The 24,668-nt window shown below is 38.2% G+C and overlaps 2 protein-coding genes and 4 pseudogenes across 2 annotated transcripts; 3 read left to right on the forward strand and 3 right to left on the reverse strand.

The window, feature by feature from the left end:
* Nucleotides 1-327: 327 nt before the first annotated feature.
* On the reverse strand, nucleotides 328-2,288 carry LOC148583543 (Tetratricopeptide repeat (TPR)-like superfamily protein). The gene has a single exon (XM_088510659.1). The coding sequence runs from the start codon at nucleotides 2,103-2,105 to the stop codon at nucleotides 381-383; it is 1,725 nt and encodes a 574-aa protein (XP_088366785.1). The 5' UTR covers nucleotides 2,106-2,288; the 3' UTR covers nucleotides 328-380.
* A 1,649-nt stretch (nucleotides 2,289-3,937) lies between these two features.
* Nucleotides 3,938-5,504, forward strand: LOC132190182 (UDP-glycosyltransferase 88F3 pseudogene; annotated as a pseudogene).
* Nucleotides 5,505-8,585: 3,081 nt separating this feature from the next.
* Nucleotides 8,586-10,953, forward strand: LOC132190184 (UDP-glycosyltransferase 88F3-like). The gene has a single exon (XM_059605094.2). It carries the CDS (start codon nucleotides 8,805-8,807, stop codon nucleotides 10,230-10,232), a length of 1,428 nt encoding a protein of 475 aa, XP_059461077.1. The 5' UTR covers nucleotides 8,586-8,804; the 3' UTR covers nucleotides 10,233-10,953.
* A 1,879-nt stretch (nucleotides 10,954-12,832) lies between these two features.
* Nucleotides 12,833-15,000, reverse strand: LOC148583544 (UDP-glycosyltransferase 88F4 pseudogene; annotated as a pseudogene).
* A 649-nt stretch (nucleotides 15,001-15,649) lies between these two features.
* Nucleotides 15,650-17,370, reverse strand: LOC132190186 (pentatricopeptide repeat-containing protein At3g13880 pseudogene; annotated as a pseudogene).
* Nucleotides 17,371-20,391: 3,021 nt separating this feature from the next.
* LOC132190041 (UDP-glycosyltransferase 88F3 pseudogene) lies at nucleotides 20,392-21,968 on the forward strand (annotated as a pseudogene).
* Nucleotides 21,969-24,668: the final 2,700 nt, after the last annotated feature.

Here is a 24,668-nt window from a genome sequence, read left to right on the forward strand (position 1 = left end):
TCTCAAAGTATCTGCAATGAACAAGGATAGTGAAACCACAACAAATAAGTGTGTGCAAAAGCATCTTTAAATTTCATAACTTCACACTGCTTTAGGTTGTATAACCTAGCTAGGTAGTTTGAAAAAAAAAAAGAAAAAAAAAAGCAAATAACTCACAGTTTCATGGATAAAGTCCATATTCTATGATTCTATCTAAAGTATAATTCAACTTTGGATCAATTCACAACTTATCAAAATTACTTTTCCAATCAACTCCTAGTTTCAGAAAAATTACTCATTGAAAACAAATTTTTCCTATGCATGATGCCTATCCAACCAAAACACCAACCAAAGGAAACAAATTACAAATATTTATGAAAAGGTGAAAAGGCTTTATAAGCCTACCGTAATCCTTCTTCAACAAAACCCCCATGACTACAAGCAGTTAGAACTCCAAGGAATGTAATGTGGTTTGGTTCAATTCCACAATCCTTCATCAACTCAAAAAGCCTAAAAGCTATTCTTGCACATCCATGTTGCGCATTGCTACTGATCATCACAGACCAGGATACCACATCCGGATTCTCCATCTCTTCAAAGGTCAGATTAGCAGAATTGATATCTCCAGACTTTGCATACATGCAAATTTGTGAATTTTGAGTAACAGTAAAATTCCCAATACCCGTTTTTATTGCATATCCCTGAATCTGCTGTCCAGATCTTGGTGTCGCCGAATTGGCACAAGCACCCAATACACTTGATATTATGAACTCATCTGGTTTCCTTCCAGAAGAGAGCAGTTCATAGAACAAAGCCAAAGCACTTCCAAAATGCCCATTCTGAATATAACCTGTGATCATAGATGTCCATGAGACAATATCTTGCTTAGGAGTTGAAGTAAAACATTTGACTCCATCCTCAACTGAACCCAACAAAAAGTACAAATCAATAAGCGCACTTCCAATGAACTCGTCAGACTGAAGATTCCTCTTGCAAATTTGAGCTTGAATTTGCTTTCCATACTCAAAAGCTTCAACACCATTACAAGCTTTGAGCATGCTTGAGAATGTAAACTTTGAAGGCTTCATTCCTTGTCTTTGCATCTCAGAGAAAAGATTGAAAGCTTCATTTGCATATTCATCACAAATGGTATCATCTTGGAGGAATCCAGCGATCATGGCATTATAGATGATGACGCTTTGGTTGGGCATCAGTTTGAAAATTTGGATTGCATCAACCAAACCACCACTCTTTGCATACATAACAAGTAATCCAGTAGCAACAACATCATCTGAATCCAGCCCAAGTTTGACTGAGCAGGCATGAAGTGCTTTTCCGTAATGTTTTGAATCCATAAAATGTGTGCAACAAGCCTTTAGGACACTTCCCAGTGTATAAGTATTCAATTTCAACCCAGATCGGTGCATTTTTCCTAGAAGTTTCAACATTTCCTCATTGGCACCAATTCTGACAAACCCAGCAATCATTGAATTCCAAGAAACTTCATCCAAGTCATCAGAACTCTCGAACAAAAGCCTGGCCCTATTAACCTCACCACATTTTGAGTACATATCAATGAGCGAATTGGTTACAAACACTTTAGCACCCAATCCACTCACGATAACTGACCCCTGAATCAGCTTACCCAACTCAAGATCCCCAGTTTGACCACACGCATTTAGAGCACCTGCAAAGGTGAACTTATCAAGTATCAAACCAGCAACCCTTGCTGCATTAAACACTCCTATGGCCTTATCATAAAAACCCATCTGTGTATAACCAGAAATCAGAGAATTATGAGAAATAACATTGCGTTTTGGCATTTTATCGAACAACTGACGAGCCGTGTTTATGTCACCACATTTACAATACATATGGAGAAGATTATTCAGCAGAAACAGACATGGTTTAAAAGCACTTTTGATCATGTGGGCATGAACAAGCTTCCCATAAATAGGAGACCAGGATTTGATAGATAACTGGACCAGTTTTGTATAGGTCACCGAGTCTAAAGAAAAGTTTTGTATACGACATGGCTGAGAATGTTGTAATGGGTTGGGCAACGGCACAGTTTGCGGCAACGCGGCGGAAGGGTTCCTGGGTTGTCTGAGCCCGGGAAATGTCATGGGGTGGAAGACAAAGTCGGGCTTTGTGGGTTTTGTTCCTTGGAGTTAGAGCAACATGTTTCTAGAGTTTACCGCTTCGTTGCCATGGATTTCAAATGATGATTTGAATTTTGAAAGGTTTAATAATATTATGTGGCCTGTTCGCTCGGAACCTCGCCTTGGCTTTGGACGGGTACAGATACTCTCTACATCATTGAAATGGAAATAAAATTGTATTTGATTGATAATTTAAGAGTCAAAACCACTTCGTATAAAGCTCTGACGAAGATTTAGTTTGAAATATAGAGTTTTTAAGTTAAGAATTTTTTTTTTTTTTTTTTTTTAATGAAAGCTTAACTTTTAAACTTTTATTTAAAAGTGTGTTTTGTTCATTTTTTTTAGTTTTTTATATCATTAAAAACGTTTTCAATTTTTTTATTAAACGAGTATTTTTTTTTTTAAACAAATTTTTTGAATGTTAAACGCAAATTTAAGTTTTTTAATAAATACTAAGTTAACCCTTTTTTATTTATTTTTTTTATTTATTGTTACAATATATATATATATATACTTCAAATGAAGGGCGCCCCACAACCAATTTTAAGTTGTACGATCACTTCAATAAACAATCAAAAACGTTTTTTTTATTACAATATTGCTGCCCCGGATGACTTGACATTCATTCAAAGCAGAAGAACACACAAATATACGAATATATGCAAAGGGAATATTCAAATCCTGAGAAAGTTTGGTAAGCACGTTGTCCAACTACTCCTCCTCCTTGGACTATCTATATGGTGGTGTTTGGTAACCAGATTGTGGGGGCTAGATACTGTAGATTTTGGAGAAATGTGCCAAATTAAACATCCACCCATCAGTCTCCAATCTACTAAGTGACCATTTTACCCTTCCCTTCCCTTCCTTTTTTTTTATTTTTTCAGTGAACGACTTCGAACCAAATCATGATCCTGCTATCCCTTCTCACTTTCCCCTCCCCCCCCCCCCCCAACCTTCGTCCTCCGTGGTGGTTATGAAGCAGAAGAAAAATCGGTAAGCACAATGTCATTCAGATCTCCGAGGGATAGCTCTGGTCATGGCAGCCACACAGCCTCAATAGCTGCTGATCGCTATGTGACAAACATGAATTATAAGGGGCTAGCAGCTGGAGGAGCTAGAGGTGGTGCACCAATGACCAGGATTGCAGTATATAAGATGTGTTGGGACTCAGGTTGCTATGATAGTCAGTACAATTTCTATGTCAACATCAAGGAAAACTTTGAATTATTATTTTTTTTGTCCTACTTGTTCTTGTAGTTATTGTTTAGAGAATTCCTTGAATAGCACCAAGGCTAGAGGGAAGGTTCTGGTCTGTCAACACACAGAGAGCTCAAAGGAGTCAAAGCTGGAAAAGAGCGTGGTAGTGAAAGAAGCTGGCGCAGTTGGGATGATATTAGTTGATGAAGCAGAAAAGGACGTTGCCATCCCCTTTGTGATCCCTGCAGCTACTGTTGGAAGAGGGACAGCTGATGTTAATCGAACACAATTTGTTCTATTATTATATAAGACGATATCAGTGTGTTTGAATTTATCTATAAGCCGTGGTGGTCGGAGGACGAAGGTTTGGGGGTGGGGGAGAAAGTGAGAAGGGTTCGCAGGATGATGATTTGGTTCGAAGTCGTCCCCTGGAAGAAGAAAAAAAAAATAGAAGGGAAGGAAAGGGTAAAATGGCCACTTAGTAGATTGGGTAAGGATGGGTGGATGTTTAATTTGGCACATTACCCAAAAATCTACAGTATCTAGCCCCAACAACCCGGTTACCAAACAAAGCCATATATACATATAAACCCAGGTTAATTCCTACGACGTCTTTCACTTCCTATCATTCAGAAAGTTGTTCAAACACTAATTAAGCACCAAAATAGAAGATGCAAGACACTAGCATAGTCTTACTCCCAGCTCCAGGCATGGGGCACATGATTTCTATGGTTGAGCTTGGCAAGCTTATCCTCCACCACTACGCTCAAAAGTTTTCCATCACCATTATCTACACCACAGGCTCTTTTCTGGATAGCCCAAGCATCACCTCCTACATCCACCGTGTCTCCCAATCTAACCCCTCCATCTCCTTCCACCCTTTACCCTCTGTCTCCGTTGACACTGCCCCAACTCGCAGCCTCCCCGCCAAAGCTTTCGAGTTTATACGCCTCAGCTTAGCCAAGTATGCCCCTCAGGCACTCCAACAAATCTCCAACTCATCGAATATTCGTGCCGTTATCATCGACCTTTTCTGCACCACTGCTCTTCCCATAGCCAAAGATCTCAACCTTCCTGTTTATTATTTCTACACTTCGGGTGCTTATGCTCTCGCTGCCTTCTTATACTTCCCCAAGATTCACGAGCAAACCAACAAGAGCTTCAAGGACCTCACCACCACCGAGCTTCACTTCCCAGGAATATCGTCACCGTTGAAAGCGACCCATATGCCTAAATCGACACTCGACCGTGACGACCCTGCCCATTGGGACATGCTCTATTTCTGTTCACATCTTCCAAAATCAAATGGAATTATAGCTAACACGTTTGAGGACCTGGAGCCAAAAGCCTTAAAGGCCATTGCTGATGGCGTGTGCGTTCCTGATTCGCAAACTCCGCCTGTTTATTGTATAGGTCCTTTGATTGCAGATGCAGAGGAGCGAGCAGGTGAAGATGGAAATCAATGTTTGTCATGGCTTGACAGCCAACCGAGTAGAAGTGTTGTGTTCTTGTGCTTTGGCAGCCTAGGATCGTTCTCCGCGGCACAAGTGAAAGAGATAGCCCATGGGTTGGAAAGGAGCGGGCAGAGATTCTTCTGGGTGTTGAAAAAGCCAACACAAGATGAGAAAACCAAGCACACTGAGAAGAGTACTGCGGAGTTCGATTTGGAAGGTGTGTTGCCAAAAGGGTTCATGGAGAGAACCAAAGATAGGGGCATGGTGGTGAAGTCCTGGGCACCCCAAGTGGCAGTGCTGAGAAAACAAGCCGTTGGGGGGTTCGTGACTCACTGTGGGTGGAACTCGGTGTTGGAGGCGGTGGTTGCAGGAGTGCCGATGGTGGCTTGGCCGCTCTATGCCGAGCAGCACCTGAACAGGAATATTTTGGTGAATGATATGAAGATGGCTATTGACTTGGAGCAGAGAGAGGATGATGGGTTTGTGAGTGGGGATGAGTTGGAGAGAAGGATTAAGGAGTTGATGGAGTCGGAACAAGGGAGAGAGCTCCGGGGAAAAAGCTGGAAGATGAGAGAAATGGCTTTGGCTGCTTTGGGATCAGCTTCTGGCTCATCTACCAGAGCCCTGGCCAAGTTTGTTGAAGCACTGTAAATCTGTAATTGAGTGGCTTTTGGATGTAGCATCTGTTCGATTCTTAATATCTTTTTTTTTTTTTCATTAAATGCATCGTGCATTTCAAGTTTCTTGATTGACAACGTTTGGACGAAGAAAATTTTTATCATTGTTAATATCGTATAGTGGTAGACTTCCAAATTGTTGATATCAATAAGGTCGATGTGAGGTCTCAGTACTATTCATGATTGGAAATGGTCAAGAGAAATTAAAGGTAAATCTATCAAGTATCAAAGCAGCAACTCTTGCTTCCTTAAACACTCACATGGCCTTATCATAAAAACTCATCTGGGTATTACCGGAAATCAGAGAATTATAGGAAATGTCATTGGGTTTGGCATTTTATCTGTTGAAATATATATAAAATATAAAATACTAAAATATAAGAGAAATAACAGAGGGCAGAAGCGGATAGAGACGTATGAGCTACATCTTGTATATTCACTGTATCAATCAATATTACATAACTCTCTATTTATAGAGAGACAATGAGTAGTGACCAAGAAACCCAAATTAAACCCTAAAGTACGTAAGAAAAGAAATAAACCCTACATTACAAATTAAATAACAGAAATATAAAATATTCTAACAAAGGAAATAATATATTCTAACATCCCTCCTCAAACTCAAGGTGTAAGCTTGAATTTGGAAAAGAGAATAAATTGAAGGCATCTGAAGTCGATGGTTGGATCAAGACAATGCCGGCGAGAAAGGCTGAAAGTAACAGCTGGAGAAATACCGGAGAATAGAGACAAGCTGCTAAAAGAATCCGGTTAAGAGCCAAGCCGCAACTGACAATGACGGTTGAAGAACGAAAACTAGTCATTAAATCCCTTGAAGGGCCAAACCACATTGTGCCAGGGTTCGCCAATAACAAAGACGAGAAAGGCTGAAAGTGACAGCCGCAGAAATACCGGAGAACGAAAACTAGCCGTTAAAATTCCCGTGAAGGGCCAAAACCGCATTGTGCCAAGATTCGCCAATGAATAAAGCTGTGGATCACAACAGAATTAAGAGATCATCAGAAGAGAATGCTAGAAAACACCATAGAAACATCATAAGACTTTTATTGAAAGCCACAGAAACAGAAACGTGGCTCTGATACCATGTTGAAATATATATAAAATATAAAATACTAAAATAAAAGAAAAAGAAAAGAGAGCGAAAGCGGAGAGAGACGTATGGGCTAGCTACATCTTGTATATTCACTGTATCAATCAATATTACATAACTCTCTATTTATAGAGAGACAATGAGTAGTGACCAAGAAACCCAAATTAAACCCTAAAATACGTAAGGAAAGAAATAAACCCTACATTACAAATTAAATAACGGAAATATAAAATATTCTAACAAAGAAACAGCTGACGAGCCGTATATCACCACATTTACAATACATACACACTTTTGATCATGTGGGTGGGCATCAATCATGAGCAAACTTGCCAAAGATAAGAGAACCAGATTTGACAGATAACTGGCTGAGAATGTTGTTGTGGGTTGGGCATATGGTACAGTTGGCGGCAACGTGGCGGAAGGGATCCTTTCCGGGTTGCCTGAGCCCGTGAAATGTAATGCTGTGGAAGACAAATTCGGGCTTTGTGGATTTTGTTCCTTGGAGCAACATGTTCATTGAGGTTACCGCTTCGTTGCTATGGATTTCAAAGGAGAATTTGAATGGTTTAATGGACAAGTATTCACGCAATTACTTGCCCAAATTGTTAGCAATTGGGGTAAGTAACATAAGAGACTATATGAAATTCGTTTGTTCGAATAAATGGTTAGACATTCAACAATTTATTTAGGTATATAAATTTCATATGAAATTTCTTACGTTCAAATTATTAACAATTCAAACATGTAATTATTGTGAATCTCAATCCTTAATGTTATGTGGTTTGTCCGTCCTAAACCTCACCTTGGCTTATGACGTGATAGCTCGAACACATGAATCCATTCCCTAGTAATTCCCGCCTTCCCATATTCCATTCCCCCATGCCATCTATTTTCCGCTGAACTGGTATTGGTGATTGGTCTTTCCTGGAAGAACTCTCTATGGGCTAGTAAGAAGGCGTGTTCAAGCTCTCTTTTAGATGGAAGCTGAAAGAGTATCTCAAATAGACTTTCTTTTTGATATTAATTGACCAGTCTCTATGTTTGTTGGATTTTTTTTGCCACACTAACACTGAGAGATAAAAATATGGTCTATAACATTACTTTTTTTAAAGTCAAAATTATGTTTTTAAACAAAATTTTGAAAAATAAGTAATTCTGTAAGAGTAATAATATATATCAGATTTTTTACCTTACAATCATCCTATTGCTAACAATCTCAACTAACTCTTAATATATATATATATATATATATATTAACAATAAATTATCCAAGGGTTAGTTGACAACTATTAATCAACAATGATGAATAAAAATTCAAGCCAACCCTTAATTATTATTATTTTTTTAAGTAAGAATTGATCAAGTTTGGTTGGGATGATATAAAACCCTTTTAATTGCCAATAGGGGTGGCTCAAGCCACCGCATCATTTTTTTTTTTTTTTTTTTTTTTTTTCATGAGGCATATGGGCCACTTAGCCGTTTTTGATGAGTGTGATGTGTCTTTCTGTTAAAATTTTTGAGGGAGGTATCATCTCGATATTTAGGCTCAAAACATGTGTCATGTAAGACACTTTTGAGAACCCAATGATAATGTTCCTTATCACCGGTACATCAAAGATACTTAATCCTTTAAAAGTGACAAAAATTTCTTCCAAATTAGTTTGAAAAAAATTTCCTTCAGTCTACTTGGTGATAAGTGTCATATTTCACTTTTTTTTTTTTTTAATATTTTTAAAAGTTATTTATTGTCATTCTACTAAAATAAGAACTTAAACATTATTTTTTAAAAAAAAACTTAAAGATATTGAATAATACTTGCCACTTATTGAAATAGGTGGAAGATTTGAAACTGCTAACCCTATTTACAATAATGAGCTTAAACTAGGTATCTGGGATGAGGTAAAATGGAACATATTTATTTAATGGCCTAAATTAAATTTTATGGGATTTAATAATAATAACATATTTAAATGACTTGTCACAGTCTAAATTAAATTAAATGAAGCAACTTGTACAAACTGAGGACCCGGGACAGTTTCCCTAAATTTAAGAAGGCAACTAGGAAAGTTTGGTATGTATGCACTTTCACCTAAACAAGTAGTTGACAAATATGTGTGTGTGTGGAATATATCTAACCTTCCTGGCTATCATCCTATCTCTATCTCTTCCTTCCACTCGATCAAACACACAACCAAAAACAAAAGTAGCCAAGTAAAAATAGAAGATGCCAGACACCATCGTCCTCCTCCCAGCTCCAGACATGGGGCACATCATCTCCATGGTTGAGCTCGGCAAGCTCATCCTCCACCACTACGCTCACAAATTCTCCATCACCATCCTCATCACCACCGGTTCCATTATGGACAGTCCAGGCGTCACCTCCTACATCCACCGTGTCTCCCAATGCACACCCTCCATCTCCTTCCATCGCTTACCCTCTGTCTCCGTAGACACCACCCCAACTCGCAGCCGCGCCGCCATAGCGTTCGAGCATATCCGCCTCAGCTTAGCCCATGCCACAGATTCACTCCAACAAATCTCCTCCTCATCCACCATTCGTGCCCTTATCATCGACCTTTTCTGCACCTCTGCTCTTCCCACAGCAAAAAATCTCAACCTTCCTGTTTATTATTTCCACACTTCTGGTGCTTATGCTCTCGCTGCCTTCTTATACTTCCCCAAGATTCACGAGGAAACCACCAAGAGCTTCAAGGACCTCACCACCACCGAGCTTCACTTCCCAGGAATATCGTCACCGTTGAAAGCGACACAGATGCTTGAACCGACTCTCGATCGTGACGACCCTGCCTATTGGGACATGCTCTATTTCTGTTCACATCTTCCAAAATCAAATGGGATTATAGCTAACACGTTTGAGGACCTGGAGCCCAAAGCCTTAAAGGCCATTGCTGATGGCGTGTGCGTTCCTGATTCGACAACTCCGCCTGTTTATTGTATAGGTCCTTTGATTGCAGATGCAGAGGAGCGAGCAGGTGAAGATGGAAATGAATGTTTGTCATGGCTTGACAGCCAACCGAGTGGAAGTGTTGTTTTCTTGTGCTTTGGGAGCCGAGGATCGTTCTCGGTGGTACAAGTGAAAGAGATTGCCCATGGGTTGGAAAGGAGTGGGCAGAGATTCTTGTGGGTGGTGAAAAAGCCGCCACGCGATGAGAAAACCAAGCAGGCTGAGAATTTTACTGCGGAGTTCGATTTGGAAGGTCTGTTGCCAGAAGGGTTCCTTGAGAGAACCAAAGATAGGGGCATGGTGGTGAAGACGTGGGCACCCCAAGTGGGTGTGCTTAGAAAAGAATCAGTTGGTGGGTTCGTGACTCACTGTGGGTGGAACTCGGTGTTGGAGGCGGTGGTTGCAGGAGTGCCGATGGTGGCTTGGCCGCTCTATGCCGAGCAGCACCTGAACAGGAACGTTTTGGTGAATGATATGAAGATGGCTATTGAGTTGGAGCAGAGGGAGGAGGATGGGTTTGTGAGTGGGGATGAGTTGGAGAGAAGGGTTAGGGAATTGATGGAGTCTGAACAAGGGAGAGAGCTTAGGGAAAAAAGCAGGAAGATGAAAGAAATGGCTTTGGCTGCTTTGGGATCAGCATCTGGTTCATCTACCAGAGCCCTGGCTAAGTTCGTTGAAGCACTGTAATTGAGTGGGGTTGGGATGTGGATTGACGTTGATTGATGAGATGGAGTGGCTTTTGGTTTTTACATTTTTATGTGGATGAGTTTGGTTGGAAACCTGAGAGAAAGTGTTTGATTAATGATGACCCTCTGAATGGGATGCTATTGTAGAGAGTGGAGTAAAGAATTGGAGGAGTAAAGGCTTGAATGCTGTATTACTTGACTTCTTTTGAGTGCTTTAGTTTACAATCTCTGGAAGGAGATAAGTAATTGAAGGCATGGGAATCAATTGCAAACCGAGGAAGAGCTTATCCAATGGCAAATTTCAGACAAGTATGGAAATATCTAGTGTGTTGGGGCTGCCGTTTTGGTTGAAGGTATCTTCTGAAGTTGCTGCAGATGTAGAGCATTGTTGGAGCTTTTGTGGAGTAAAATAGGTAGATTGGCATTGGGCTACTTGTTCTTTTTGTGCGTCGGGTTTCAATTATTGGCTGGAGGTACAGAGGCTGTCAGATACTGCTTCTTTTTGATATAGCTAGTGCTGAGTTTTTCCAGATTTTCTGTTTTCTGGGAATTGACTTTTATAGTTGCTGTATAGTTTGGATATTCCTGAATGAATGCATAGTTTAGCGTTTAGGAGACATGTTGGTGTTTCCTGAAAGTTTCTGGCTAAAAACTGCTAGAATACTCATTGTCCATTTACTCATTCATAAAAATAACGAAGTATTGAAAGTCGGTTTTGGTAATTAGTCTTTTCGTAAGAGTATTAATTAAATAATTATTATTATTATTAGTTTTTTTTTATAAGTTTAACTTTGAAGCTTAACTCCATGTGAAGAGAGTATAAAATTATTAATTAAATAATTAAATTTATTTATTTCTATAAGCTCTTGGAAGAAGGAGAAAATATCTCTTAGTTGGCCTTACTCCTTTTTACACTTATTTACAACATAACTCTCACCTCTCATTTGGCCACACATGTACATACTACCTTTGCACCGGAGAATAAAAAGAGATAGAAGAGAAGGATAGTGGATTCTTCTCCTTCCTCCACGAAAGACCTGGCAAAGGCCTCTCTCTCTCTCTCTCTCTCTCATTTCTTCTATACCTCACTCAACAATTCATGAATACTAGAGGCAAATTTTTATTATATTTTTTATCAACAAATAAGGATGCTAACATAAGCATTGGAGAGTCTTTGACTTCAACCGAAGACTCTTTGACCTCATTTTTGTTTTGCAGGAATTTTATTGTCGTATAAGAGGTTCTTCACAGTTTAGCCATCAAAAAAATTATAGGGTAGCAAATTCTTGGACCAGAAAACACTCCAACAAAAGGGTTTGTTATTAGTAATTTGCTAATTTTTTTTTCTTTAAAATTATATTTTGTTCCTTAAGTTTAAAATTTATTTAAATTTAATATTTGGGTTTTTAATTTTAAAAATAAAGTTTTTAAATTTTGTTCAAATTTTAAATACATTACTCCGTCATTTTACAATCAAAGTTAACGATTTGTAATTTATTAGGTATATCTCATTTTGACACTCATGTATCTGTATTAGCCTCCAATGTCATATCATCAATAAGTATCTCATCTTTAAAAAAACAAAAACAAAAAATAGGCTAAAAGAATAAAGAGTAATGATATCATGGGTTCATATGAGCTATTTTAAGTAATTTTCAACAATATTAACTAATCTAAAAGTAAATTGAGAGAGACATTAATATGATGAAAGAGTCGTATAATGAGGATTACTCTTCCTCGAAAACAAAGGTCGGCAGACTCGGAACGAAAGAAACAAAACCATCTTATATATTCGTTGTTATGTCAATCTTCTGACTTTGAAGATTGATCCTCACCAATAATGTGAACTAGTTGCGGTGACCCAAAAAACTATAGGGCTTCTCCTTATAAGGATAATTACAATAATAATAATAATAATAATGTAAATCAGAGGAAAAGATAAAAAAAAAAAAAAATGATACGTCACTTCTCATTTGTCAATGGTAGAAACTGGACCAACTCAAACATATTTAAAACTACACTTTTTTTTTTTTTTTTTGGAAAAATTACTTTTTACTCCCCAAAGTTGGCAGAGATTTTCAATTTTAATTCCAAAGTTTCAATTTTTGCAATCCACCTCTCCAAAGTTTCAAATTTTTGCAATTTGACCAATTGTATCCAAAACTTCATATATTGTCCCTAATTTTTTATTTTTTTAGTTTTAATAAAAAAATTTAAAAAAATTCGGGGTGACTTTGGCCATCTAGCCATTTTTGCACCCCTAAATTTGTTTTGTTTTTTTTTTTTTTATAAAAAATAAAAATAGGAGCGATACGACAATTTTGGGATAATATTGGTTGAATTGAAAAAAATTGAAACTTTGTGGGGGTGAATTGCAAAAATTAAAACTTTGATGTTCGAATTGAAAAACGCTGTCAACTTTGAGAGGGTAAACTGTAATTTTTTCTTTTTTTTGGAATGATTGAACATACACTTAATCCGAATCCCGCTCATGAATTACATTTCCATTAATCATGAGCAAAAATCCATGATTTTTCTTGAAACAGACGTACCGAGAAAATCATTTTCCTTTTAATCACATTTCGCAATTACTTCCAAACGCTATCCAACTGCCTCAACAAACTTGGCCAGCGCTCTTTGTAGATGAACCAGATGCTGATACCAAAGCAGCCAAAGCCATTTCTCTCATCTTCAAACTTTTTCGCCTCAGCTCTCTCCCTTGTTCGGACTCCATCAGCTCCTTAACCCTTCTCTCCAACTCATCCCCACTAACAAACCCATCATCCTCCCTCTGGTCCAAGTCAATAGCCATCTTCATTTCATTCACCAAAATGTCCCTGTTCATGTGCTGCTCGGAATAGAGCGGCTAAGCCACCATCGGCACTCCTGCAACCACCGCCTCCAACACCGAGTTCCACCCACTATGAGTTACGAACCCCCCAACTGATTCCTTTCTCAGCACACCCACCTGGGGTGCCCACGTCTTCAACACCATGCCCCTGTCTTTGGTTCTCTCCAGGAACCCTTCTGGCAACACACCCTCCAAATCGAACTCCGCAGTAAAATTCTCAGCCTGCTTGGTTTTCTCATCGCGTGGTGGCTTTTTCACCACCCACAAGAATCTTTGCCCACTCCTTTCTGATGCAGCGTAGGATTGTGGTGAACAAGAAAAACAGCAAGTAGAAGGGATAAATATTCCTAAGATTGTGAGACTATCACAAGAATCTAAGAAATCTTCTTAAAAACTATAGATTCTATCTATGGTTTAAGGAAAAACACAAAGAAACTCAACTCTGAGTAATTCTTATTAAACAAACTCAATAATAATCATAAACTGAATTGTTAAAGGCTATAAACATATATTTATAGCCCAAGACTCCTGGCTCTAAAATAACAATGAAATAAAGTTAGAAGTCTACGAAAGACAACTAAACCAAATAAACAACTAACAAAAATACCTAATAAAAGACTAAGAGATAAGATAAGATAAGATAAGATAAGCTTTGAATTTCAATCTACATCATCCTCCCGAGGTTGGAGAGAATTCGCCCTCGAATTCATATTGACTTTTCCACGATCCTTCGGAAGTCCAGTCAACTCATTCCACTCGCCCTTTCTCAAGATCAAAGCAAGGCAACACCCCACAATAAGCGTGATGCTCTTCATTACCAAAATATCTTGATGGTTGTTGTGAAGGCCCCACACACCACTTGGCAATTCTCCGGATTTACCGTACTTCTTTCGTTCATTCTCCCTTCCACGTGCCACAAAAGTACTCAAGAATGGGTTAGCCATTGTTTCCCTCATGAACATATAAATATATAATTGTCCTCATCCGTATAAAACTCATCACAATCATTGTTATGAGAATCGGATAAGATATTGTCTACACCAAAAAAATCAACATAACCTAATTCTTCATCACTAAAATTAGGTAATTGACCTGGAAGGTCTTCTTCAAACTCTTTATAATCGGCGATGCCATCCTCTACATAATTGGTGATGACATTCGTGGGCCCTTCCTCTTCCAATTGGCCATCTTCTTTTGGATAGAGACTGCCAGACATGGGAAAAACCCCATCTTTTTCGTGCTCTTCCGTAGGTCTTTCTTCTTCCCATGAGTCATCTTCTTCGGGCTCCTCATCATAGGTTGATGGTGAGTCCCAATCCCTAAATCCTTGCGAAGGATCTTCAACATCTTCATGTCTGAATTCTTCATCTATGAACTTGGGTTCCTAAAACTCTTCATTCACAGATTCTTTTTCCTCCTCCACAGAATATGGATTCGGTTTATGGATTTGTGGTTGGCAAGTAAGGGCCCAATTGGCATGTCGTTGACTCTTCACCTCACTCCATGTTTCCCTAAATACCTCTTTTTTGTGGGAATTTTTTATTTTCTTTGTCACAGCTATAGACCCTTGTCTCCAATTTTGTGACTTTTGACCCATGGTATAACCATGGGGCAAGAAAGCGACGCGCATATATTTCAATAATTTCTCCCAACTATTGATCTTCAATTTGCCTTCCCGCTTCCTAGTTCTTTTCAGTTGTTGCCACCACGCACCAACTCTTCCCTAGAATGTATGAACCACCAAAGAGACTTGTTGTTCATCAGGCACCCCATTGAATTCAAAAACCTCTTCAACAGCCAACACCCAATCCATAAATTCGTCGGGTTCTAGATCCTCGTCGAATTTCGGAATTTTGAGTTCGAATCTACTTACCCGCCGATTGGCATGAGCTTGCGCAAGGTATTGACGTCCGTGCATTCGGCGCTCCGCAAACGGGCTTCTAGATCCATTCCCATGTTGACCACACAAGTTGGATAATTGGGTAGTGAGGTCTTCAATTTGATCCCTCATAGCCCTGAATTGATCCTCCGTGTGTTGCCAAGGTTCAGCGATAGATTTACCTTTCGCCTCCGCGAATCGCGGTCTTGGTTGGCGACGACAATTGTTCGGCCCACCACTCATGTGCCTCAAACGAATCGCTGGTTGCTCCTTACGTGCTATCTCCGTGCGCACGTACACCTCGTTCATGTCTACAAAGCGGTTGCTCCTCTCCAATCATGGAAAGTAACTTGGCTCTGATACCAACTGATGCAGCGTAGGATTGTGGTGAACAAGAAAAACAGCAAGTAGAAGGGATAAATATTCCTAAGATTGTGAGACTATCACAAGAATCTAAGAAATCTTCTTAAAAACTATAGATTCTATCTATGGTTTAAGGAAAAACACAAAGAAACTCAACTCTGAGTAATTCTTATTAAACAAACTCAATAATAATTATAAACTGAATTGTTAAAGGCTATAAACATATATTTATAGCCCAAGACTCCTAGCTCTAAAATAACAATGAAATAAAGTTAGAAGTCTACGAAAGACAACTAAACCAAATAAACAACTAACAAAGAAACCTAATAAAAGACTAAAAGATAAGATAAGATAAGCTTTGAATTTCAATCTACATCACTTTCCAACCCATGGGCAATCTCATTCACCTGTCCCACCGATAACGATCCGCGGCTCCCAAAGCACAAGAAAACAACACTTCCACTCGGTTGGCTGCCAAGCCATGACAAACATTCATTTCCATCTTCACCTGTTGGCTCCTCTACATCTGCAATCAAAGGACCTATACAATAAACAGGCGGAGTTGGCGAATCAGGAACGCACACGCCATCAGCAATGGCCTTTAAGGCTTTTGACTCCAGGTCAACAAATGTGTTGGCTATGATCTCAGTTGATTTTGGAAGATGTGAACAGAAATAGAGCATGTCCCAATAACCAGGGTCGTCACGGTCGAGTATTGGTTCAGGCATATGTGTCGCTTTCAACGGCGACGATATTCCTGGGAAGTGAAGCTCAGTGGCGGGGTGAGGTCCTTGAAGCTTAGGAGTTGAAGTAAAACATTTGACTCCATCCTCAACTGAACCCAACAAAAAGTACAAATCAATAAGCGCACTTCCAATGAACTCGTCAGACTGAAGATTCCCCTTGCAAATTTGAGCATGAATTTGCTTTCCGTACTCAAAAGCTTCAACACCATTACAAGCTTTCAGCATGCTTGAGAATGCAAACTTTGAAGGCTTCATTCCTTGTCTATGCATCTCAGAAAAGATTGAAAGCTTCATTTGCATATTCATCATAAATGGTATCATCTTGGAGGAATCCAGCGATCATGGCATTATAGATGATGACGCTTTGGTTGGGCATCAGTTTGAAAATTTGGATTGCATCAACCAAATCACCACTCTTTGCATACATAACAAGTAATCCAGTAGCAACAACATCATCTGAATCCAGCCCAAGTTTGACTGAGCAGGAATGAAGTGCTTTTCCGTAATGTTTTGAATCCATAAAATGTGTGCAACAAGCCTTAAGGACACTTCCCAGTGTATAAGTATTCAATTTCAATCCAGATCGGTTCATTTTTCCTAGAAGTTTCAACATTTCCTCATTGGCACCAATTCTGACAAACCCAGCAATCATTGAATTCCAAGAAACTTCATCCAAATCATCAGAACTCTCGAACAAAAGCCTGGCCCTATTAACCTCACCACATTTTGAGTACATATCAATGACCGAATTGGTTACAAACACTTTAGCACCCAATCCACTCACGATAACTGACCCATGAATCAGCTTACCCAACTCAAGATCCCCAGTTTGACCACACGCATTTAGAGCACCTGCAAAGGTGAACTTATCAAATATCAAACCAGCAACCCTTGCTGCATTAAAGATTCCCATGGTCTTATCATAAAAACCCATATGTGTATAACCAGAAATCAGAGAATTATACGAAATAACCTTGCGTTTTGGCATTTTATCGAACAACTGACGAGCCGTGTTTATGTCACCACATTTACAATACATATGGAGAAGATTATTCAGCAGAAACAGACATGGTTTAAAAGCACTTTTGATCATGTGGGCATGGGCAAGCTTCCCATATATAGGAGACCAGGATTTGATAGATAACTGGACCAGTTTTGTATAGGTCACCGAGTCTAAAGAAAAGTTTTGTATACGACATGGCTGAGAATGTTGTAGTGGGTTGGGCAATGGCACAGTTTGGGCAATGGTACAGATACTCTCTATATCATTGAAATGGGAATAAAATTGTATTTCATTGATAATTTAAGAGTCAAAACGACCTTTAAAGTTTGTTTGAGATTTTCTAAATAGAGTTTTTAAGTAAGAATTGTTTTTTTATTTTATTTTTTTAACGGAAGCTTTTTATTCAAAAGTGCATTTTGCTCTTTTTTTAATTATTAAAAACGCTAAGAAGTGGATATTTTTTTTTAAACAAATTTTTTAAATTTTAAACGCACATTTAAGTCCCCAATAAGAACTAAGTCGACCCCTTTTTTTTTTTTTTTTTTTTTATATATATATATTTTTTTTATTTGTGCCCCACCACAAATTTTAAGTTGTACGATCACTTGAAAAAACAATCAAAAACTTTTTTTTTATTACAATATTGCTGCCCGGATGACTTGACATTCATTCAAAGCAGAAGAACTAGGGGTGAAATAGCGGTTGCGGTTAGCGGTTAGTGGCTAAAACCGCTAACCGCAACCGCCTAGGCGGTTAGTAAATTTTACTAACCGCCTACGCTAACCGGGTAGCGGTTAACCGCCTAGGCGGTTAACCGCCCGGTTAGCGGTTAACCGCTTTGGAATAACCGCTTTTTTTTCTAACCGCTTTTTGGGGCTTTTTTTTGGGCTTTTTTCTTTGGACCGATTTTGGGCCGGGTTTGGATGGGGTTTGGGCCAGTTTTGGGCTTACTTTAAACATTTTTTTTTTCCCTTTTCATGGCCATTTTAGCATTAAAAATTGCAATATACCAAAATCTTGTTGGCCATCTTCTACAAATCTACACATCATATAATATACAAATAAAATTATAACAAAATCATCACTTCACTTGTAGTCTTATACATAAACTCACAAGCAAGTTCATAAACTCAGAAGCAAGTTCATAAACTCACACATAGAAATAAAATAAAACACAAACAAATTCATAAACTCACAAGCAACAAAAAAACCAACATATATGGTTAAGCTTGAAGCTTGAGGCCCATTTCAATCAACCAAAAAAAATTCATAAACTCACAACTTATTGTTATTATATATATATATATATATATATATATAATATAAATATATATTATATTTAAAAAAAAGCGGTTAGCGGGTAGCGATTAGCGGATTTTCAAAACCCACTAACCGCTAACCGTAGGGGTGCAAAGGCGGTTACGGTTAGCGGTTAGTGGCAATAACCGCTAACCGTAACCGCCCTAGCGGTTAGTAAATTTCACTAACCGCAACCGCTAACCGCCTAACGGTTAGCGGTTAGCGGTTAACCGCCGGTTAGCGGTTAGCGAAATAGATAACCGCCCGCTAACCGCTTTTTTAAAATTGAACTTTTTTTTTTTGGCTTTTTGGGCTTTCTTTAGGGCTTTTTTTCTTGTATTTTTAATATCTTCTTGTGCCCAATTGCTATAAAAAGAGCCCATATTGAAAAATCAAAAATATTTGACCCAAAATTTACATTTACTTGTACATAAAAAAATTTTCTTAAATATTAAATCATAATTGGTTAACTTTTTTTAAAAATAAAAAATAAAAATTCAACACAACATACAAAAAAAAAGTTCAGAATTCAGACAACTGTTATAACATATAAAAAAAGTTCAACACAAAGCATATAAAATAAGTTCAAATGAAACATTAAATGATACAAATAAAACATTAAAACTTCATCAATCCTCTCATTTGATCCTCTAGCAAATCCTGTGGACATCAAAAGAAGAAAAGTTATAATATTAAACATAATAATATTAAGGCACAAGCATGTACACATATCAAAACGTGCTTAATATAATTGTATTGTAATTAAAATACTATGACAATTCAAAAAATAATAACCTTCGTTACTAACAAACCTCTAGGCAAAATATGAAGCAGCACTTGAACTTGAAGGTTGAGTCATATTTATGAATAAATAATATATTGTTTAATTCAATTGAATCAATTGTGATTATCATTGTACAAGAATCATATGATTAACTTGTACACTTATGACTTATGAGTTATGTCATATTATATATGTATTATTTATTATTATATAATCATATGATTTAATGATCAAGTCATCATGTAATATAATCATATCAATTACAGTGATAATATATAAATTACTAAAATTATAATGATAATACATTAATACTTAAATTGTGTTTATAAGTAACACATTGGTCATTATTTAATCCAATATCAATTACTTAATTTGATATTATACGAATCATGTCATTATTGCACATTAATAATATGATTCACTTGAAGTCTTGAATAAAGTATTTGAATTGTTATTGAATCATATGATTAAGTATTGATATTATACATTTATATTATTCATATACATATGTAAACTTATATAGACTTATAACATATATAGACTTATAAGTTTATAACATACATTGGAAATAAGTCTCTAGATATTTAATTGTTGTATTAGTATGAATTGGTATACTTATGAGTTATGTCATATTATATATGTATAATTTGTTATTATATAATCAAATGATTTAATGATCAATCTCATGTGATATAATCATATAAATTATAGTAATAATATATTAATACTCAAATTGTGATTTAATTATTTTTTAAAAAAATTATGATTTAATGATCAAGTGATTATGTTATATGTATAAATATTTTTATAATTATAATTATAAAAATATATTATATAAAAAGGCGGTTAGCGGTTAGCGGTTACGGTTAGTAAACCCAATAACCGCTAACCGCTAACCGCTAGGCGGTTATAGCGGTTAGGCGGTTAGCGGTTAATGCGGTTAAGCGGTTAGAACGGTTAACGGTTAGCGGTTAGAGCGGTTAGCGGACGGTTTTTAACCGCCCGCCTTTGCACCCCTAGCTAACCGCAACCGCCTTGGCGGTTAGCGGTTTTTACTAACCGCTTTCAAAGCGGTTAGGCGGTTAGCGGTTAACGGTTATAGCGGTTAGCAGTTAACGGTTGCGGTTAGGCGGTTTTAAATTTCACCCCTAAGAAGAACCCACCAATATACGAATATATGCGAAGGGAATATTCAAATCCTGAGAAAGTTGGGTAAGCACGTTGTCCAACTACTCCTCCTCCTTGGCCTATCTATATATATACAGATAAACCCAGGTTAATTCCTACGACGTCTGTCACTTCCTATCATTCAGAAAGTTGTTCAAACACTAATTAAGCTCCAAAATAGAAGATGCAAGACACTAGTATAGTCTTACTCCCAGCTCCAGGCATGGGGCACATGATTTCTATGGTTGAGCTCGGCAAGCTTATCCTCCACCACTACGCTCAAAAGTTTTCCATCACCATTATCTACACCACAGGCTCTTTTCTGGATAGCCCAAGCATCACCTCCTACATCCACCGTGTCTCCCAATCTAACCCCTCCATCTCCTTCCACCCTTTACCCTCTGTCTCCGTTGACACTGCCCCAACTCGCAGCCTCCCCGCCAAAGCTTTCGAGTTTATACGCCTCAGCTTAGCCAAGTATGCCCCTCAGGCACTCGAAATAATCTCCAACTCATCCAATATTCGTGCCGTTATCATCGACCTTTTCTGCACCACTGCTCTTCCCATAGCCAAAGATCTCAACCTTCCTGTTTATTATTTCTACACTTCTGGTGCTTATGCTCTCGCTGCCTTCTTATACTTCCCCAAGATTCACAAGCAAACCAACAAGAGCTTCAAGGACCTCACCACCACCGAGCTTCACATCCCAGGAATATCATCACCGTTGAAAGCGACTCATATGCCTAAATCGACACTCGACCGTGACGACCCTGCCTATTGGGACATGCTCTATTTCTGTTCACATCTTCCAAAATCAAATGGGATTATAGCTAACACGTTTGAGGACCTGGAGCCAAAAGCCTTAAAGGCCATTGCTGATGGCGTGTGCGTTCCTGATTCGTCAACTCCGCCTGTTTATTGTATAGGTCCTTTGATTGCAGATGCAGAGGAGCGAGCAGGTGAAGATGGAAATGAATGTTTGTCATGGCTTGACAGCCAACCCAGTAGAAGTGTTGTGTTCTTGTGCTTTGGCAGCCTAGGATCGTTCTCCGCGGCACAAGTGAAAGAGATAGCCCATGGGTTGGAAAGGAGCGGGCACAGATTCTTCTGGGTGTTGAAAAAGCCAACACGAGATGAGAAAACCAAGCACACTGAGAAGAGTACTGCGGAGTTCGATTTGGAAGGTGTGTTGCCAAAAGGGTTCATGGAGAGAACCAAAGATAGGGGCATGGTGGTGAAGAAGTGGGCACCCCAAGTGGCAGTGCTGAGAAAACAAGCCGTTGGGGGGTTCGTGACTCACTGTGGGTGGAACTCGGTGTTGGAGGCGGTGGTTGCAGGAGTGCCGATGGTGGCTTGGCCGCTCTATGCCGAGCAGCAGCTGAACAGGAACATTTTGGTGAATGATATGAAGATGGCTATTGACTTGGAGCAGAGAGAGGATGATGGGTTTGTTAGTGGGGATGAGTTGGAGAGAAGGATTAGGGAGTTGATGGAGTCGGAACAAGGGAGAGAGCTCAGGGGAAAAAGCTGGAAGATGAGAGAAATGGCTTTGGCTGCTTCGGGATCAGCTTCTGGCTCATCTACCAGAGCCCTGGCCAAGTTTGTTGAAGCACTGTAATTGAGTGGCTTTTGGATGTAGCATCTGTTCGAGTCCTAATATCTTTTTTTTTTTTTTTTTTTTATTAATTTTTTTAAAAAATTTTAATTTTTTTAATTTATTTATTTTTCATTAAATGCATCATGCATTTCAAGTTTCTTGATTGACAGCGTTTAGACATTGAAACTTTTTGGGAAAAATTTCAGTTTATCTCCTAAACTTTCAGCCAATTTAACAAATAATCCTTAAATTTTTAAATTTCTCATTTTGGACATTTGGACTTTAATTTACTCTCACTTTAAACTTTTCTGTTAGTTTTCAACGTTAAACTCAAACGGTTTGACTTTTTATGTTCATTATACCCTCAATCAACCAGTTGAAATTCCAAATTGTCCACAACTACAGCACCCACGTCTAGCCCAAAACGACGCTGTTTTAGGCTATATATGTTAATAAAAAAAAAAAAGAAAAAAAAAAACAAAAGGGGTGGCTAGAGGCACTTCCATGGCCGGTATGTGGTTGAAGGAACCACCCCCATGGCCAAGGGGGTGGTCTGGAGATGCAGCATGACTTAGTAGGCTGCAGCGAAAAACAACAATAAAACAGCGGATAACCAATTCTAGATCTTGAGTTTATCAATGACCTAAGAATTCTTTTAAAAACAATATATACTCTCTAAAGTTTAAAGGAAAGAGGAATAAACTAAACTCTGAGTATTCTCATTAATCAAAATCATTAATAAGCAGCAACTGAATTGCTAAAGGCTATAAGCATATATTTACAGCCCAAGACTCCTAATTCTAAAAGAACAATAAAATAAAGTTGGTTTAGAAGTCTATGAAAGAAGACTAAACCAAATAGAAGACTAATAAAGAACCTAATCTGATATGAACAATTGAAAGATAAGATAAAATAACAACTAACAAAAAAACCTAGTTTAAAACAAAAGATTAAAACTAAGATAAGTGTCTCTGATGTCTCTTTTGCGGAACAGATATGCCTGAGTGTGCTCAATCGCAACTACAGGCGCGATCGATCGCACAACCAGGGGCCTGGTGCGCAAGTCTCTGGAAGTGCACTCGATCGCAGATACACGTGCACTCGATCGCACTTCCAAGGGACCTGGGATCTGCATCATCTGGCCACCCCCAAAATGGCCAAAAAAAAGAGAAGGGAATTGGGTGTTTTGGGAGCGGTCGGATGTAACATCCCCAGCTTGTTAAGGCCGAGTTTGCTACTTTTCTTCTTTCACAACAAAAGTTCTTGCAAAGATCTATAAGGTCTATCAGAGTACTTGATTTTGAAAGATACGAAAAATGCATAAAACATTTTTCAAGAGATTTTATTACAAGCGAAATTAGAAAACATTAAACTTTAGTTGCGGAATATCATATCATTACAATAACTTATATGAAAAGACTTTGAAAATTAATAATTATTCCCACCCCATTCCGGCCTCCTATTCCAGCGTCCTTTCTACCTAAAAACAAGAAATAAAACTGAATGAGCCCAAAGGGGGCCCAGCAAGTAAAATCCACAACCATAAATAGTTTTACTCCTTGTTCTCAGTTTTGAAAATCGTTTTCGCAAATAAATATAATTCTAGCCATAATAATATCTGTATGTACGGTTGCATCTCCCGTAACATATACATACTATTACATCTAGTAATAGATCATCGTTGTAAATCATCTTTATAAATCATCATCATAATGCATCATTATAAATAATCTTTGTAAATCATCATAGCATATCATCGTTGAAAATATAGTATCATTTTCTCATAATAGGGCCCATGTACACTATTACCCCTGTGCACGAGGGTTGCGGGTCCTTGTGACCATGGCACTGAACTGTGGCCTCAGCCATGCCCGACCGTCAATTAACTCTTTTTCTTGGTGCACTCAACGGTCTGTTGATGGAATACCACCTTCTGGCATAGCCTCCTTCAGTGGTTTCGCCTCCATCCGAGTATCGGTACCGAACTCTTTCTCATTCTTACTGATCTTGGGGCCAAAAATACTCTCCTCCATACATGTGCCCTCATTTCATAAACATTTATCTCATCTCTTGTACTTTTCTTTGTACTTCTTTTGATGCATCTTAGGGCAACATGTAGGAGGGTTTATCATCATTTTTCTTTCTTATAATCATCATCATTTCTCAACTTTCTTTTCTCAAAATGGAAACCTTTTCAAATATAAACTTGTTGTACTTAGAAAGCGTTTAAAGAAATAGAAACTTTCTAGATAATTCATTTAGAAATCCTTCATGCATGCAACATAACTTCATAATACGTAAATAAAATATTCATTTACAATTTACTAAAGAATGAATAAATAGCATGACATGAAGTAACTTTAGAAGGGGTAGTGAATTTACTTACCTCTAGACTGAAGCTAAAAGTGGTATGAAGGAATCCAGTTGCTCCAATATGACTAACACCACTAGTATATCTTTTGAAACTACTTTCTAAAGTCCGCTATCTCTTGTGTTCTTTCTTTCTTGTAGCGCTTGGTCTCGCCCTTTCTCTCTCTGTTCTGAGTAAACACTCTTATAAAGAAGAAAGACCGAGTAAAAAGCGGAAGAAGGAAGAATATATGCAAGAGATGAGAGAGGAGATGAGTGGTGAAAATTCTGAAGGAGAAGAGCTCTATTTATAGGAGAAAATCAAATACTATTTCACCAACCCTATACTATTCCACCAACCCTATACTATTTCACCAACCCTATACTATTCTACCAACC

The sequence above is a fragment of the Corylus avellana genome, chromosome 9 (assembly GCF_965113065.1).
Source record: "Corylus avellana chromosome 9, dhCorAvel1.hap1.2, whole genome shotgun sequence".
NCBI lineage: Eukaryota > Viridiplantae > Streptophyta > Magnoliopsida > Fagales > Betulaceae > Corylus > Corylus avellana.

What these genes read in the sequence shown, in the direction of transcription:
- LOC148583543 (XM_088510659.1), bottom strand. Translation starts at nt 2,105, where the DNA reads ATGACATTTCCCGGGCTCAGACAACCCAGGAACCCTTCCGCCGCGTTG.
- LOC132190184 (XM_059605094.2), top strand. Translation starts at nt 8,805, where the DNA reads ATGCCAGACACCATCGTCCTCCTCCCAGCTCCAGACATGGGGCACATC.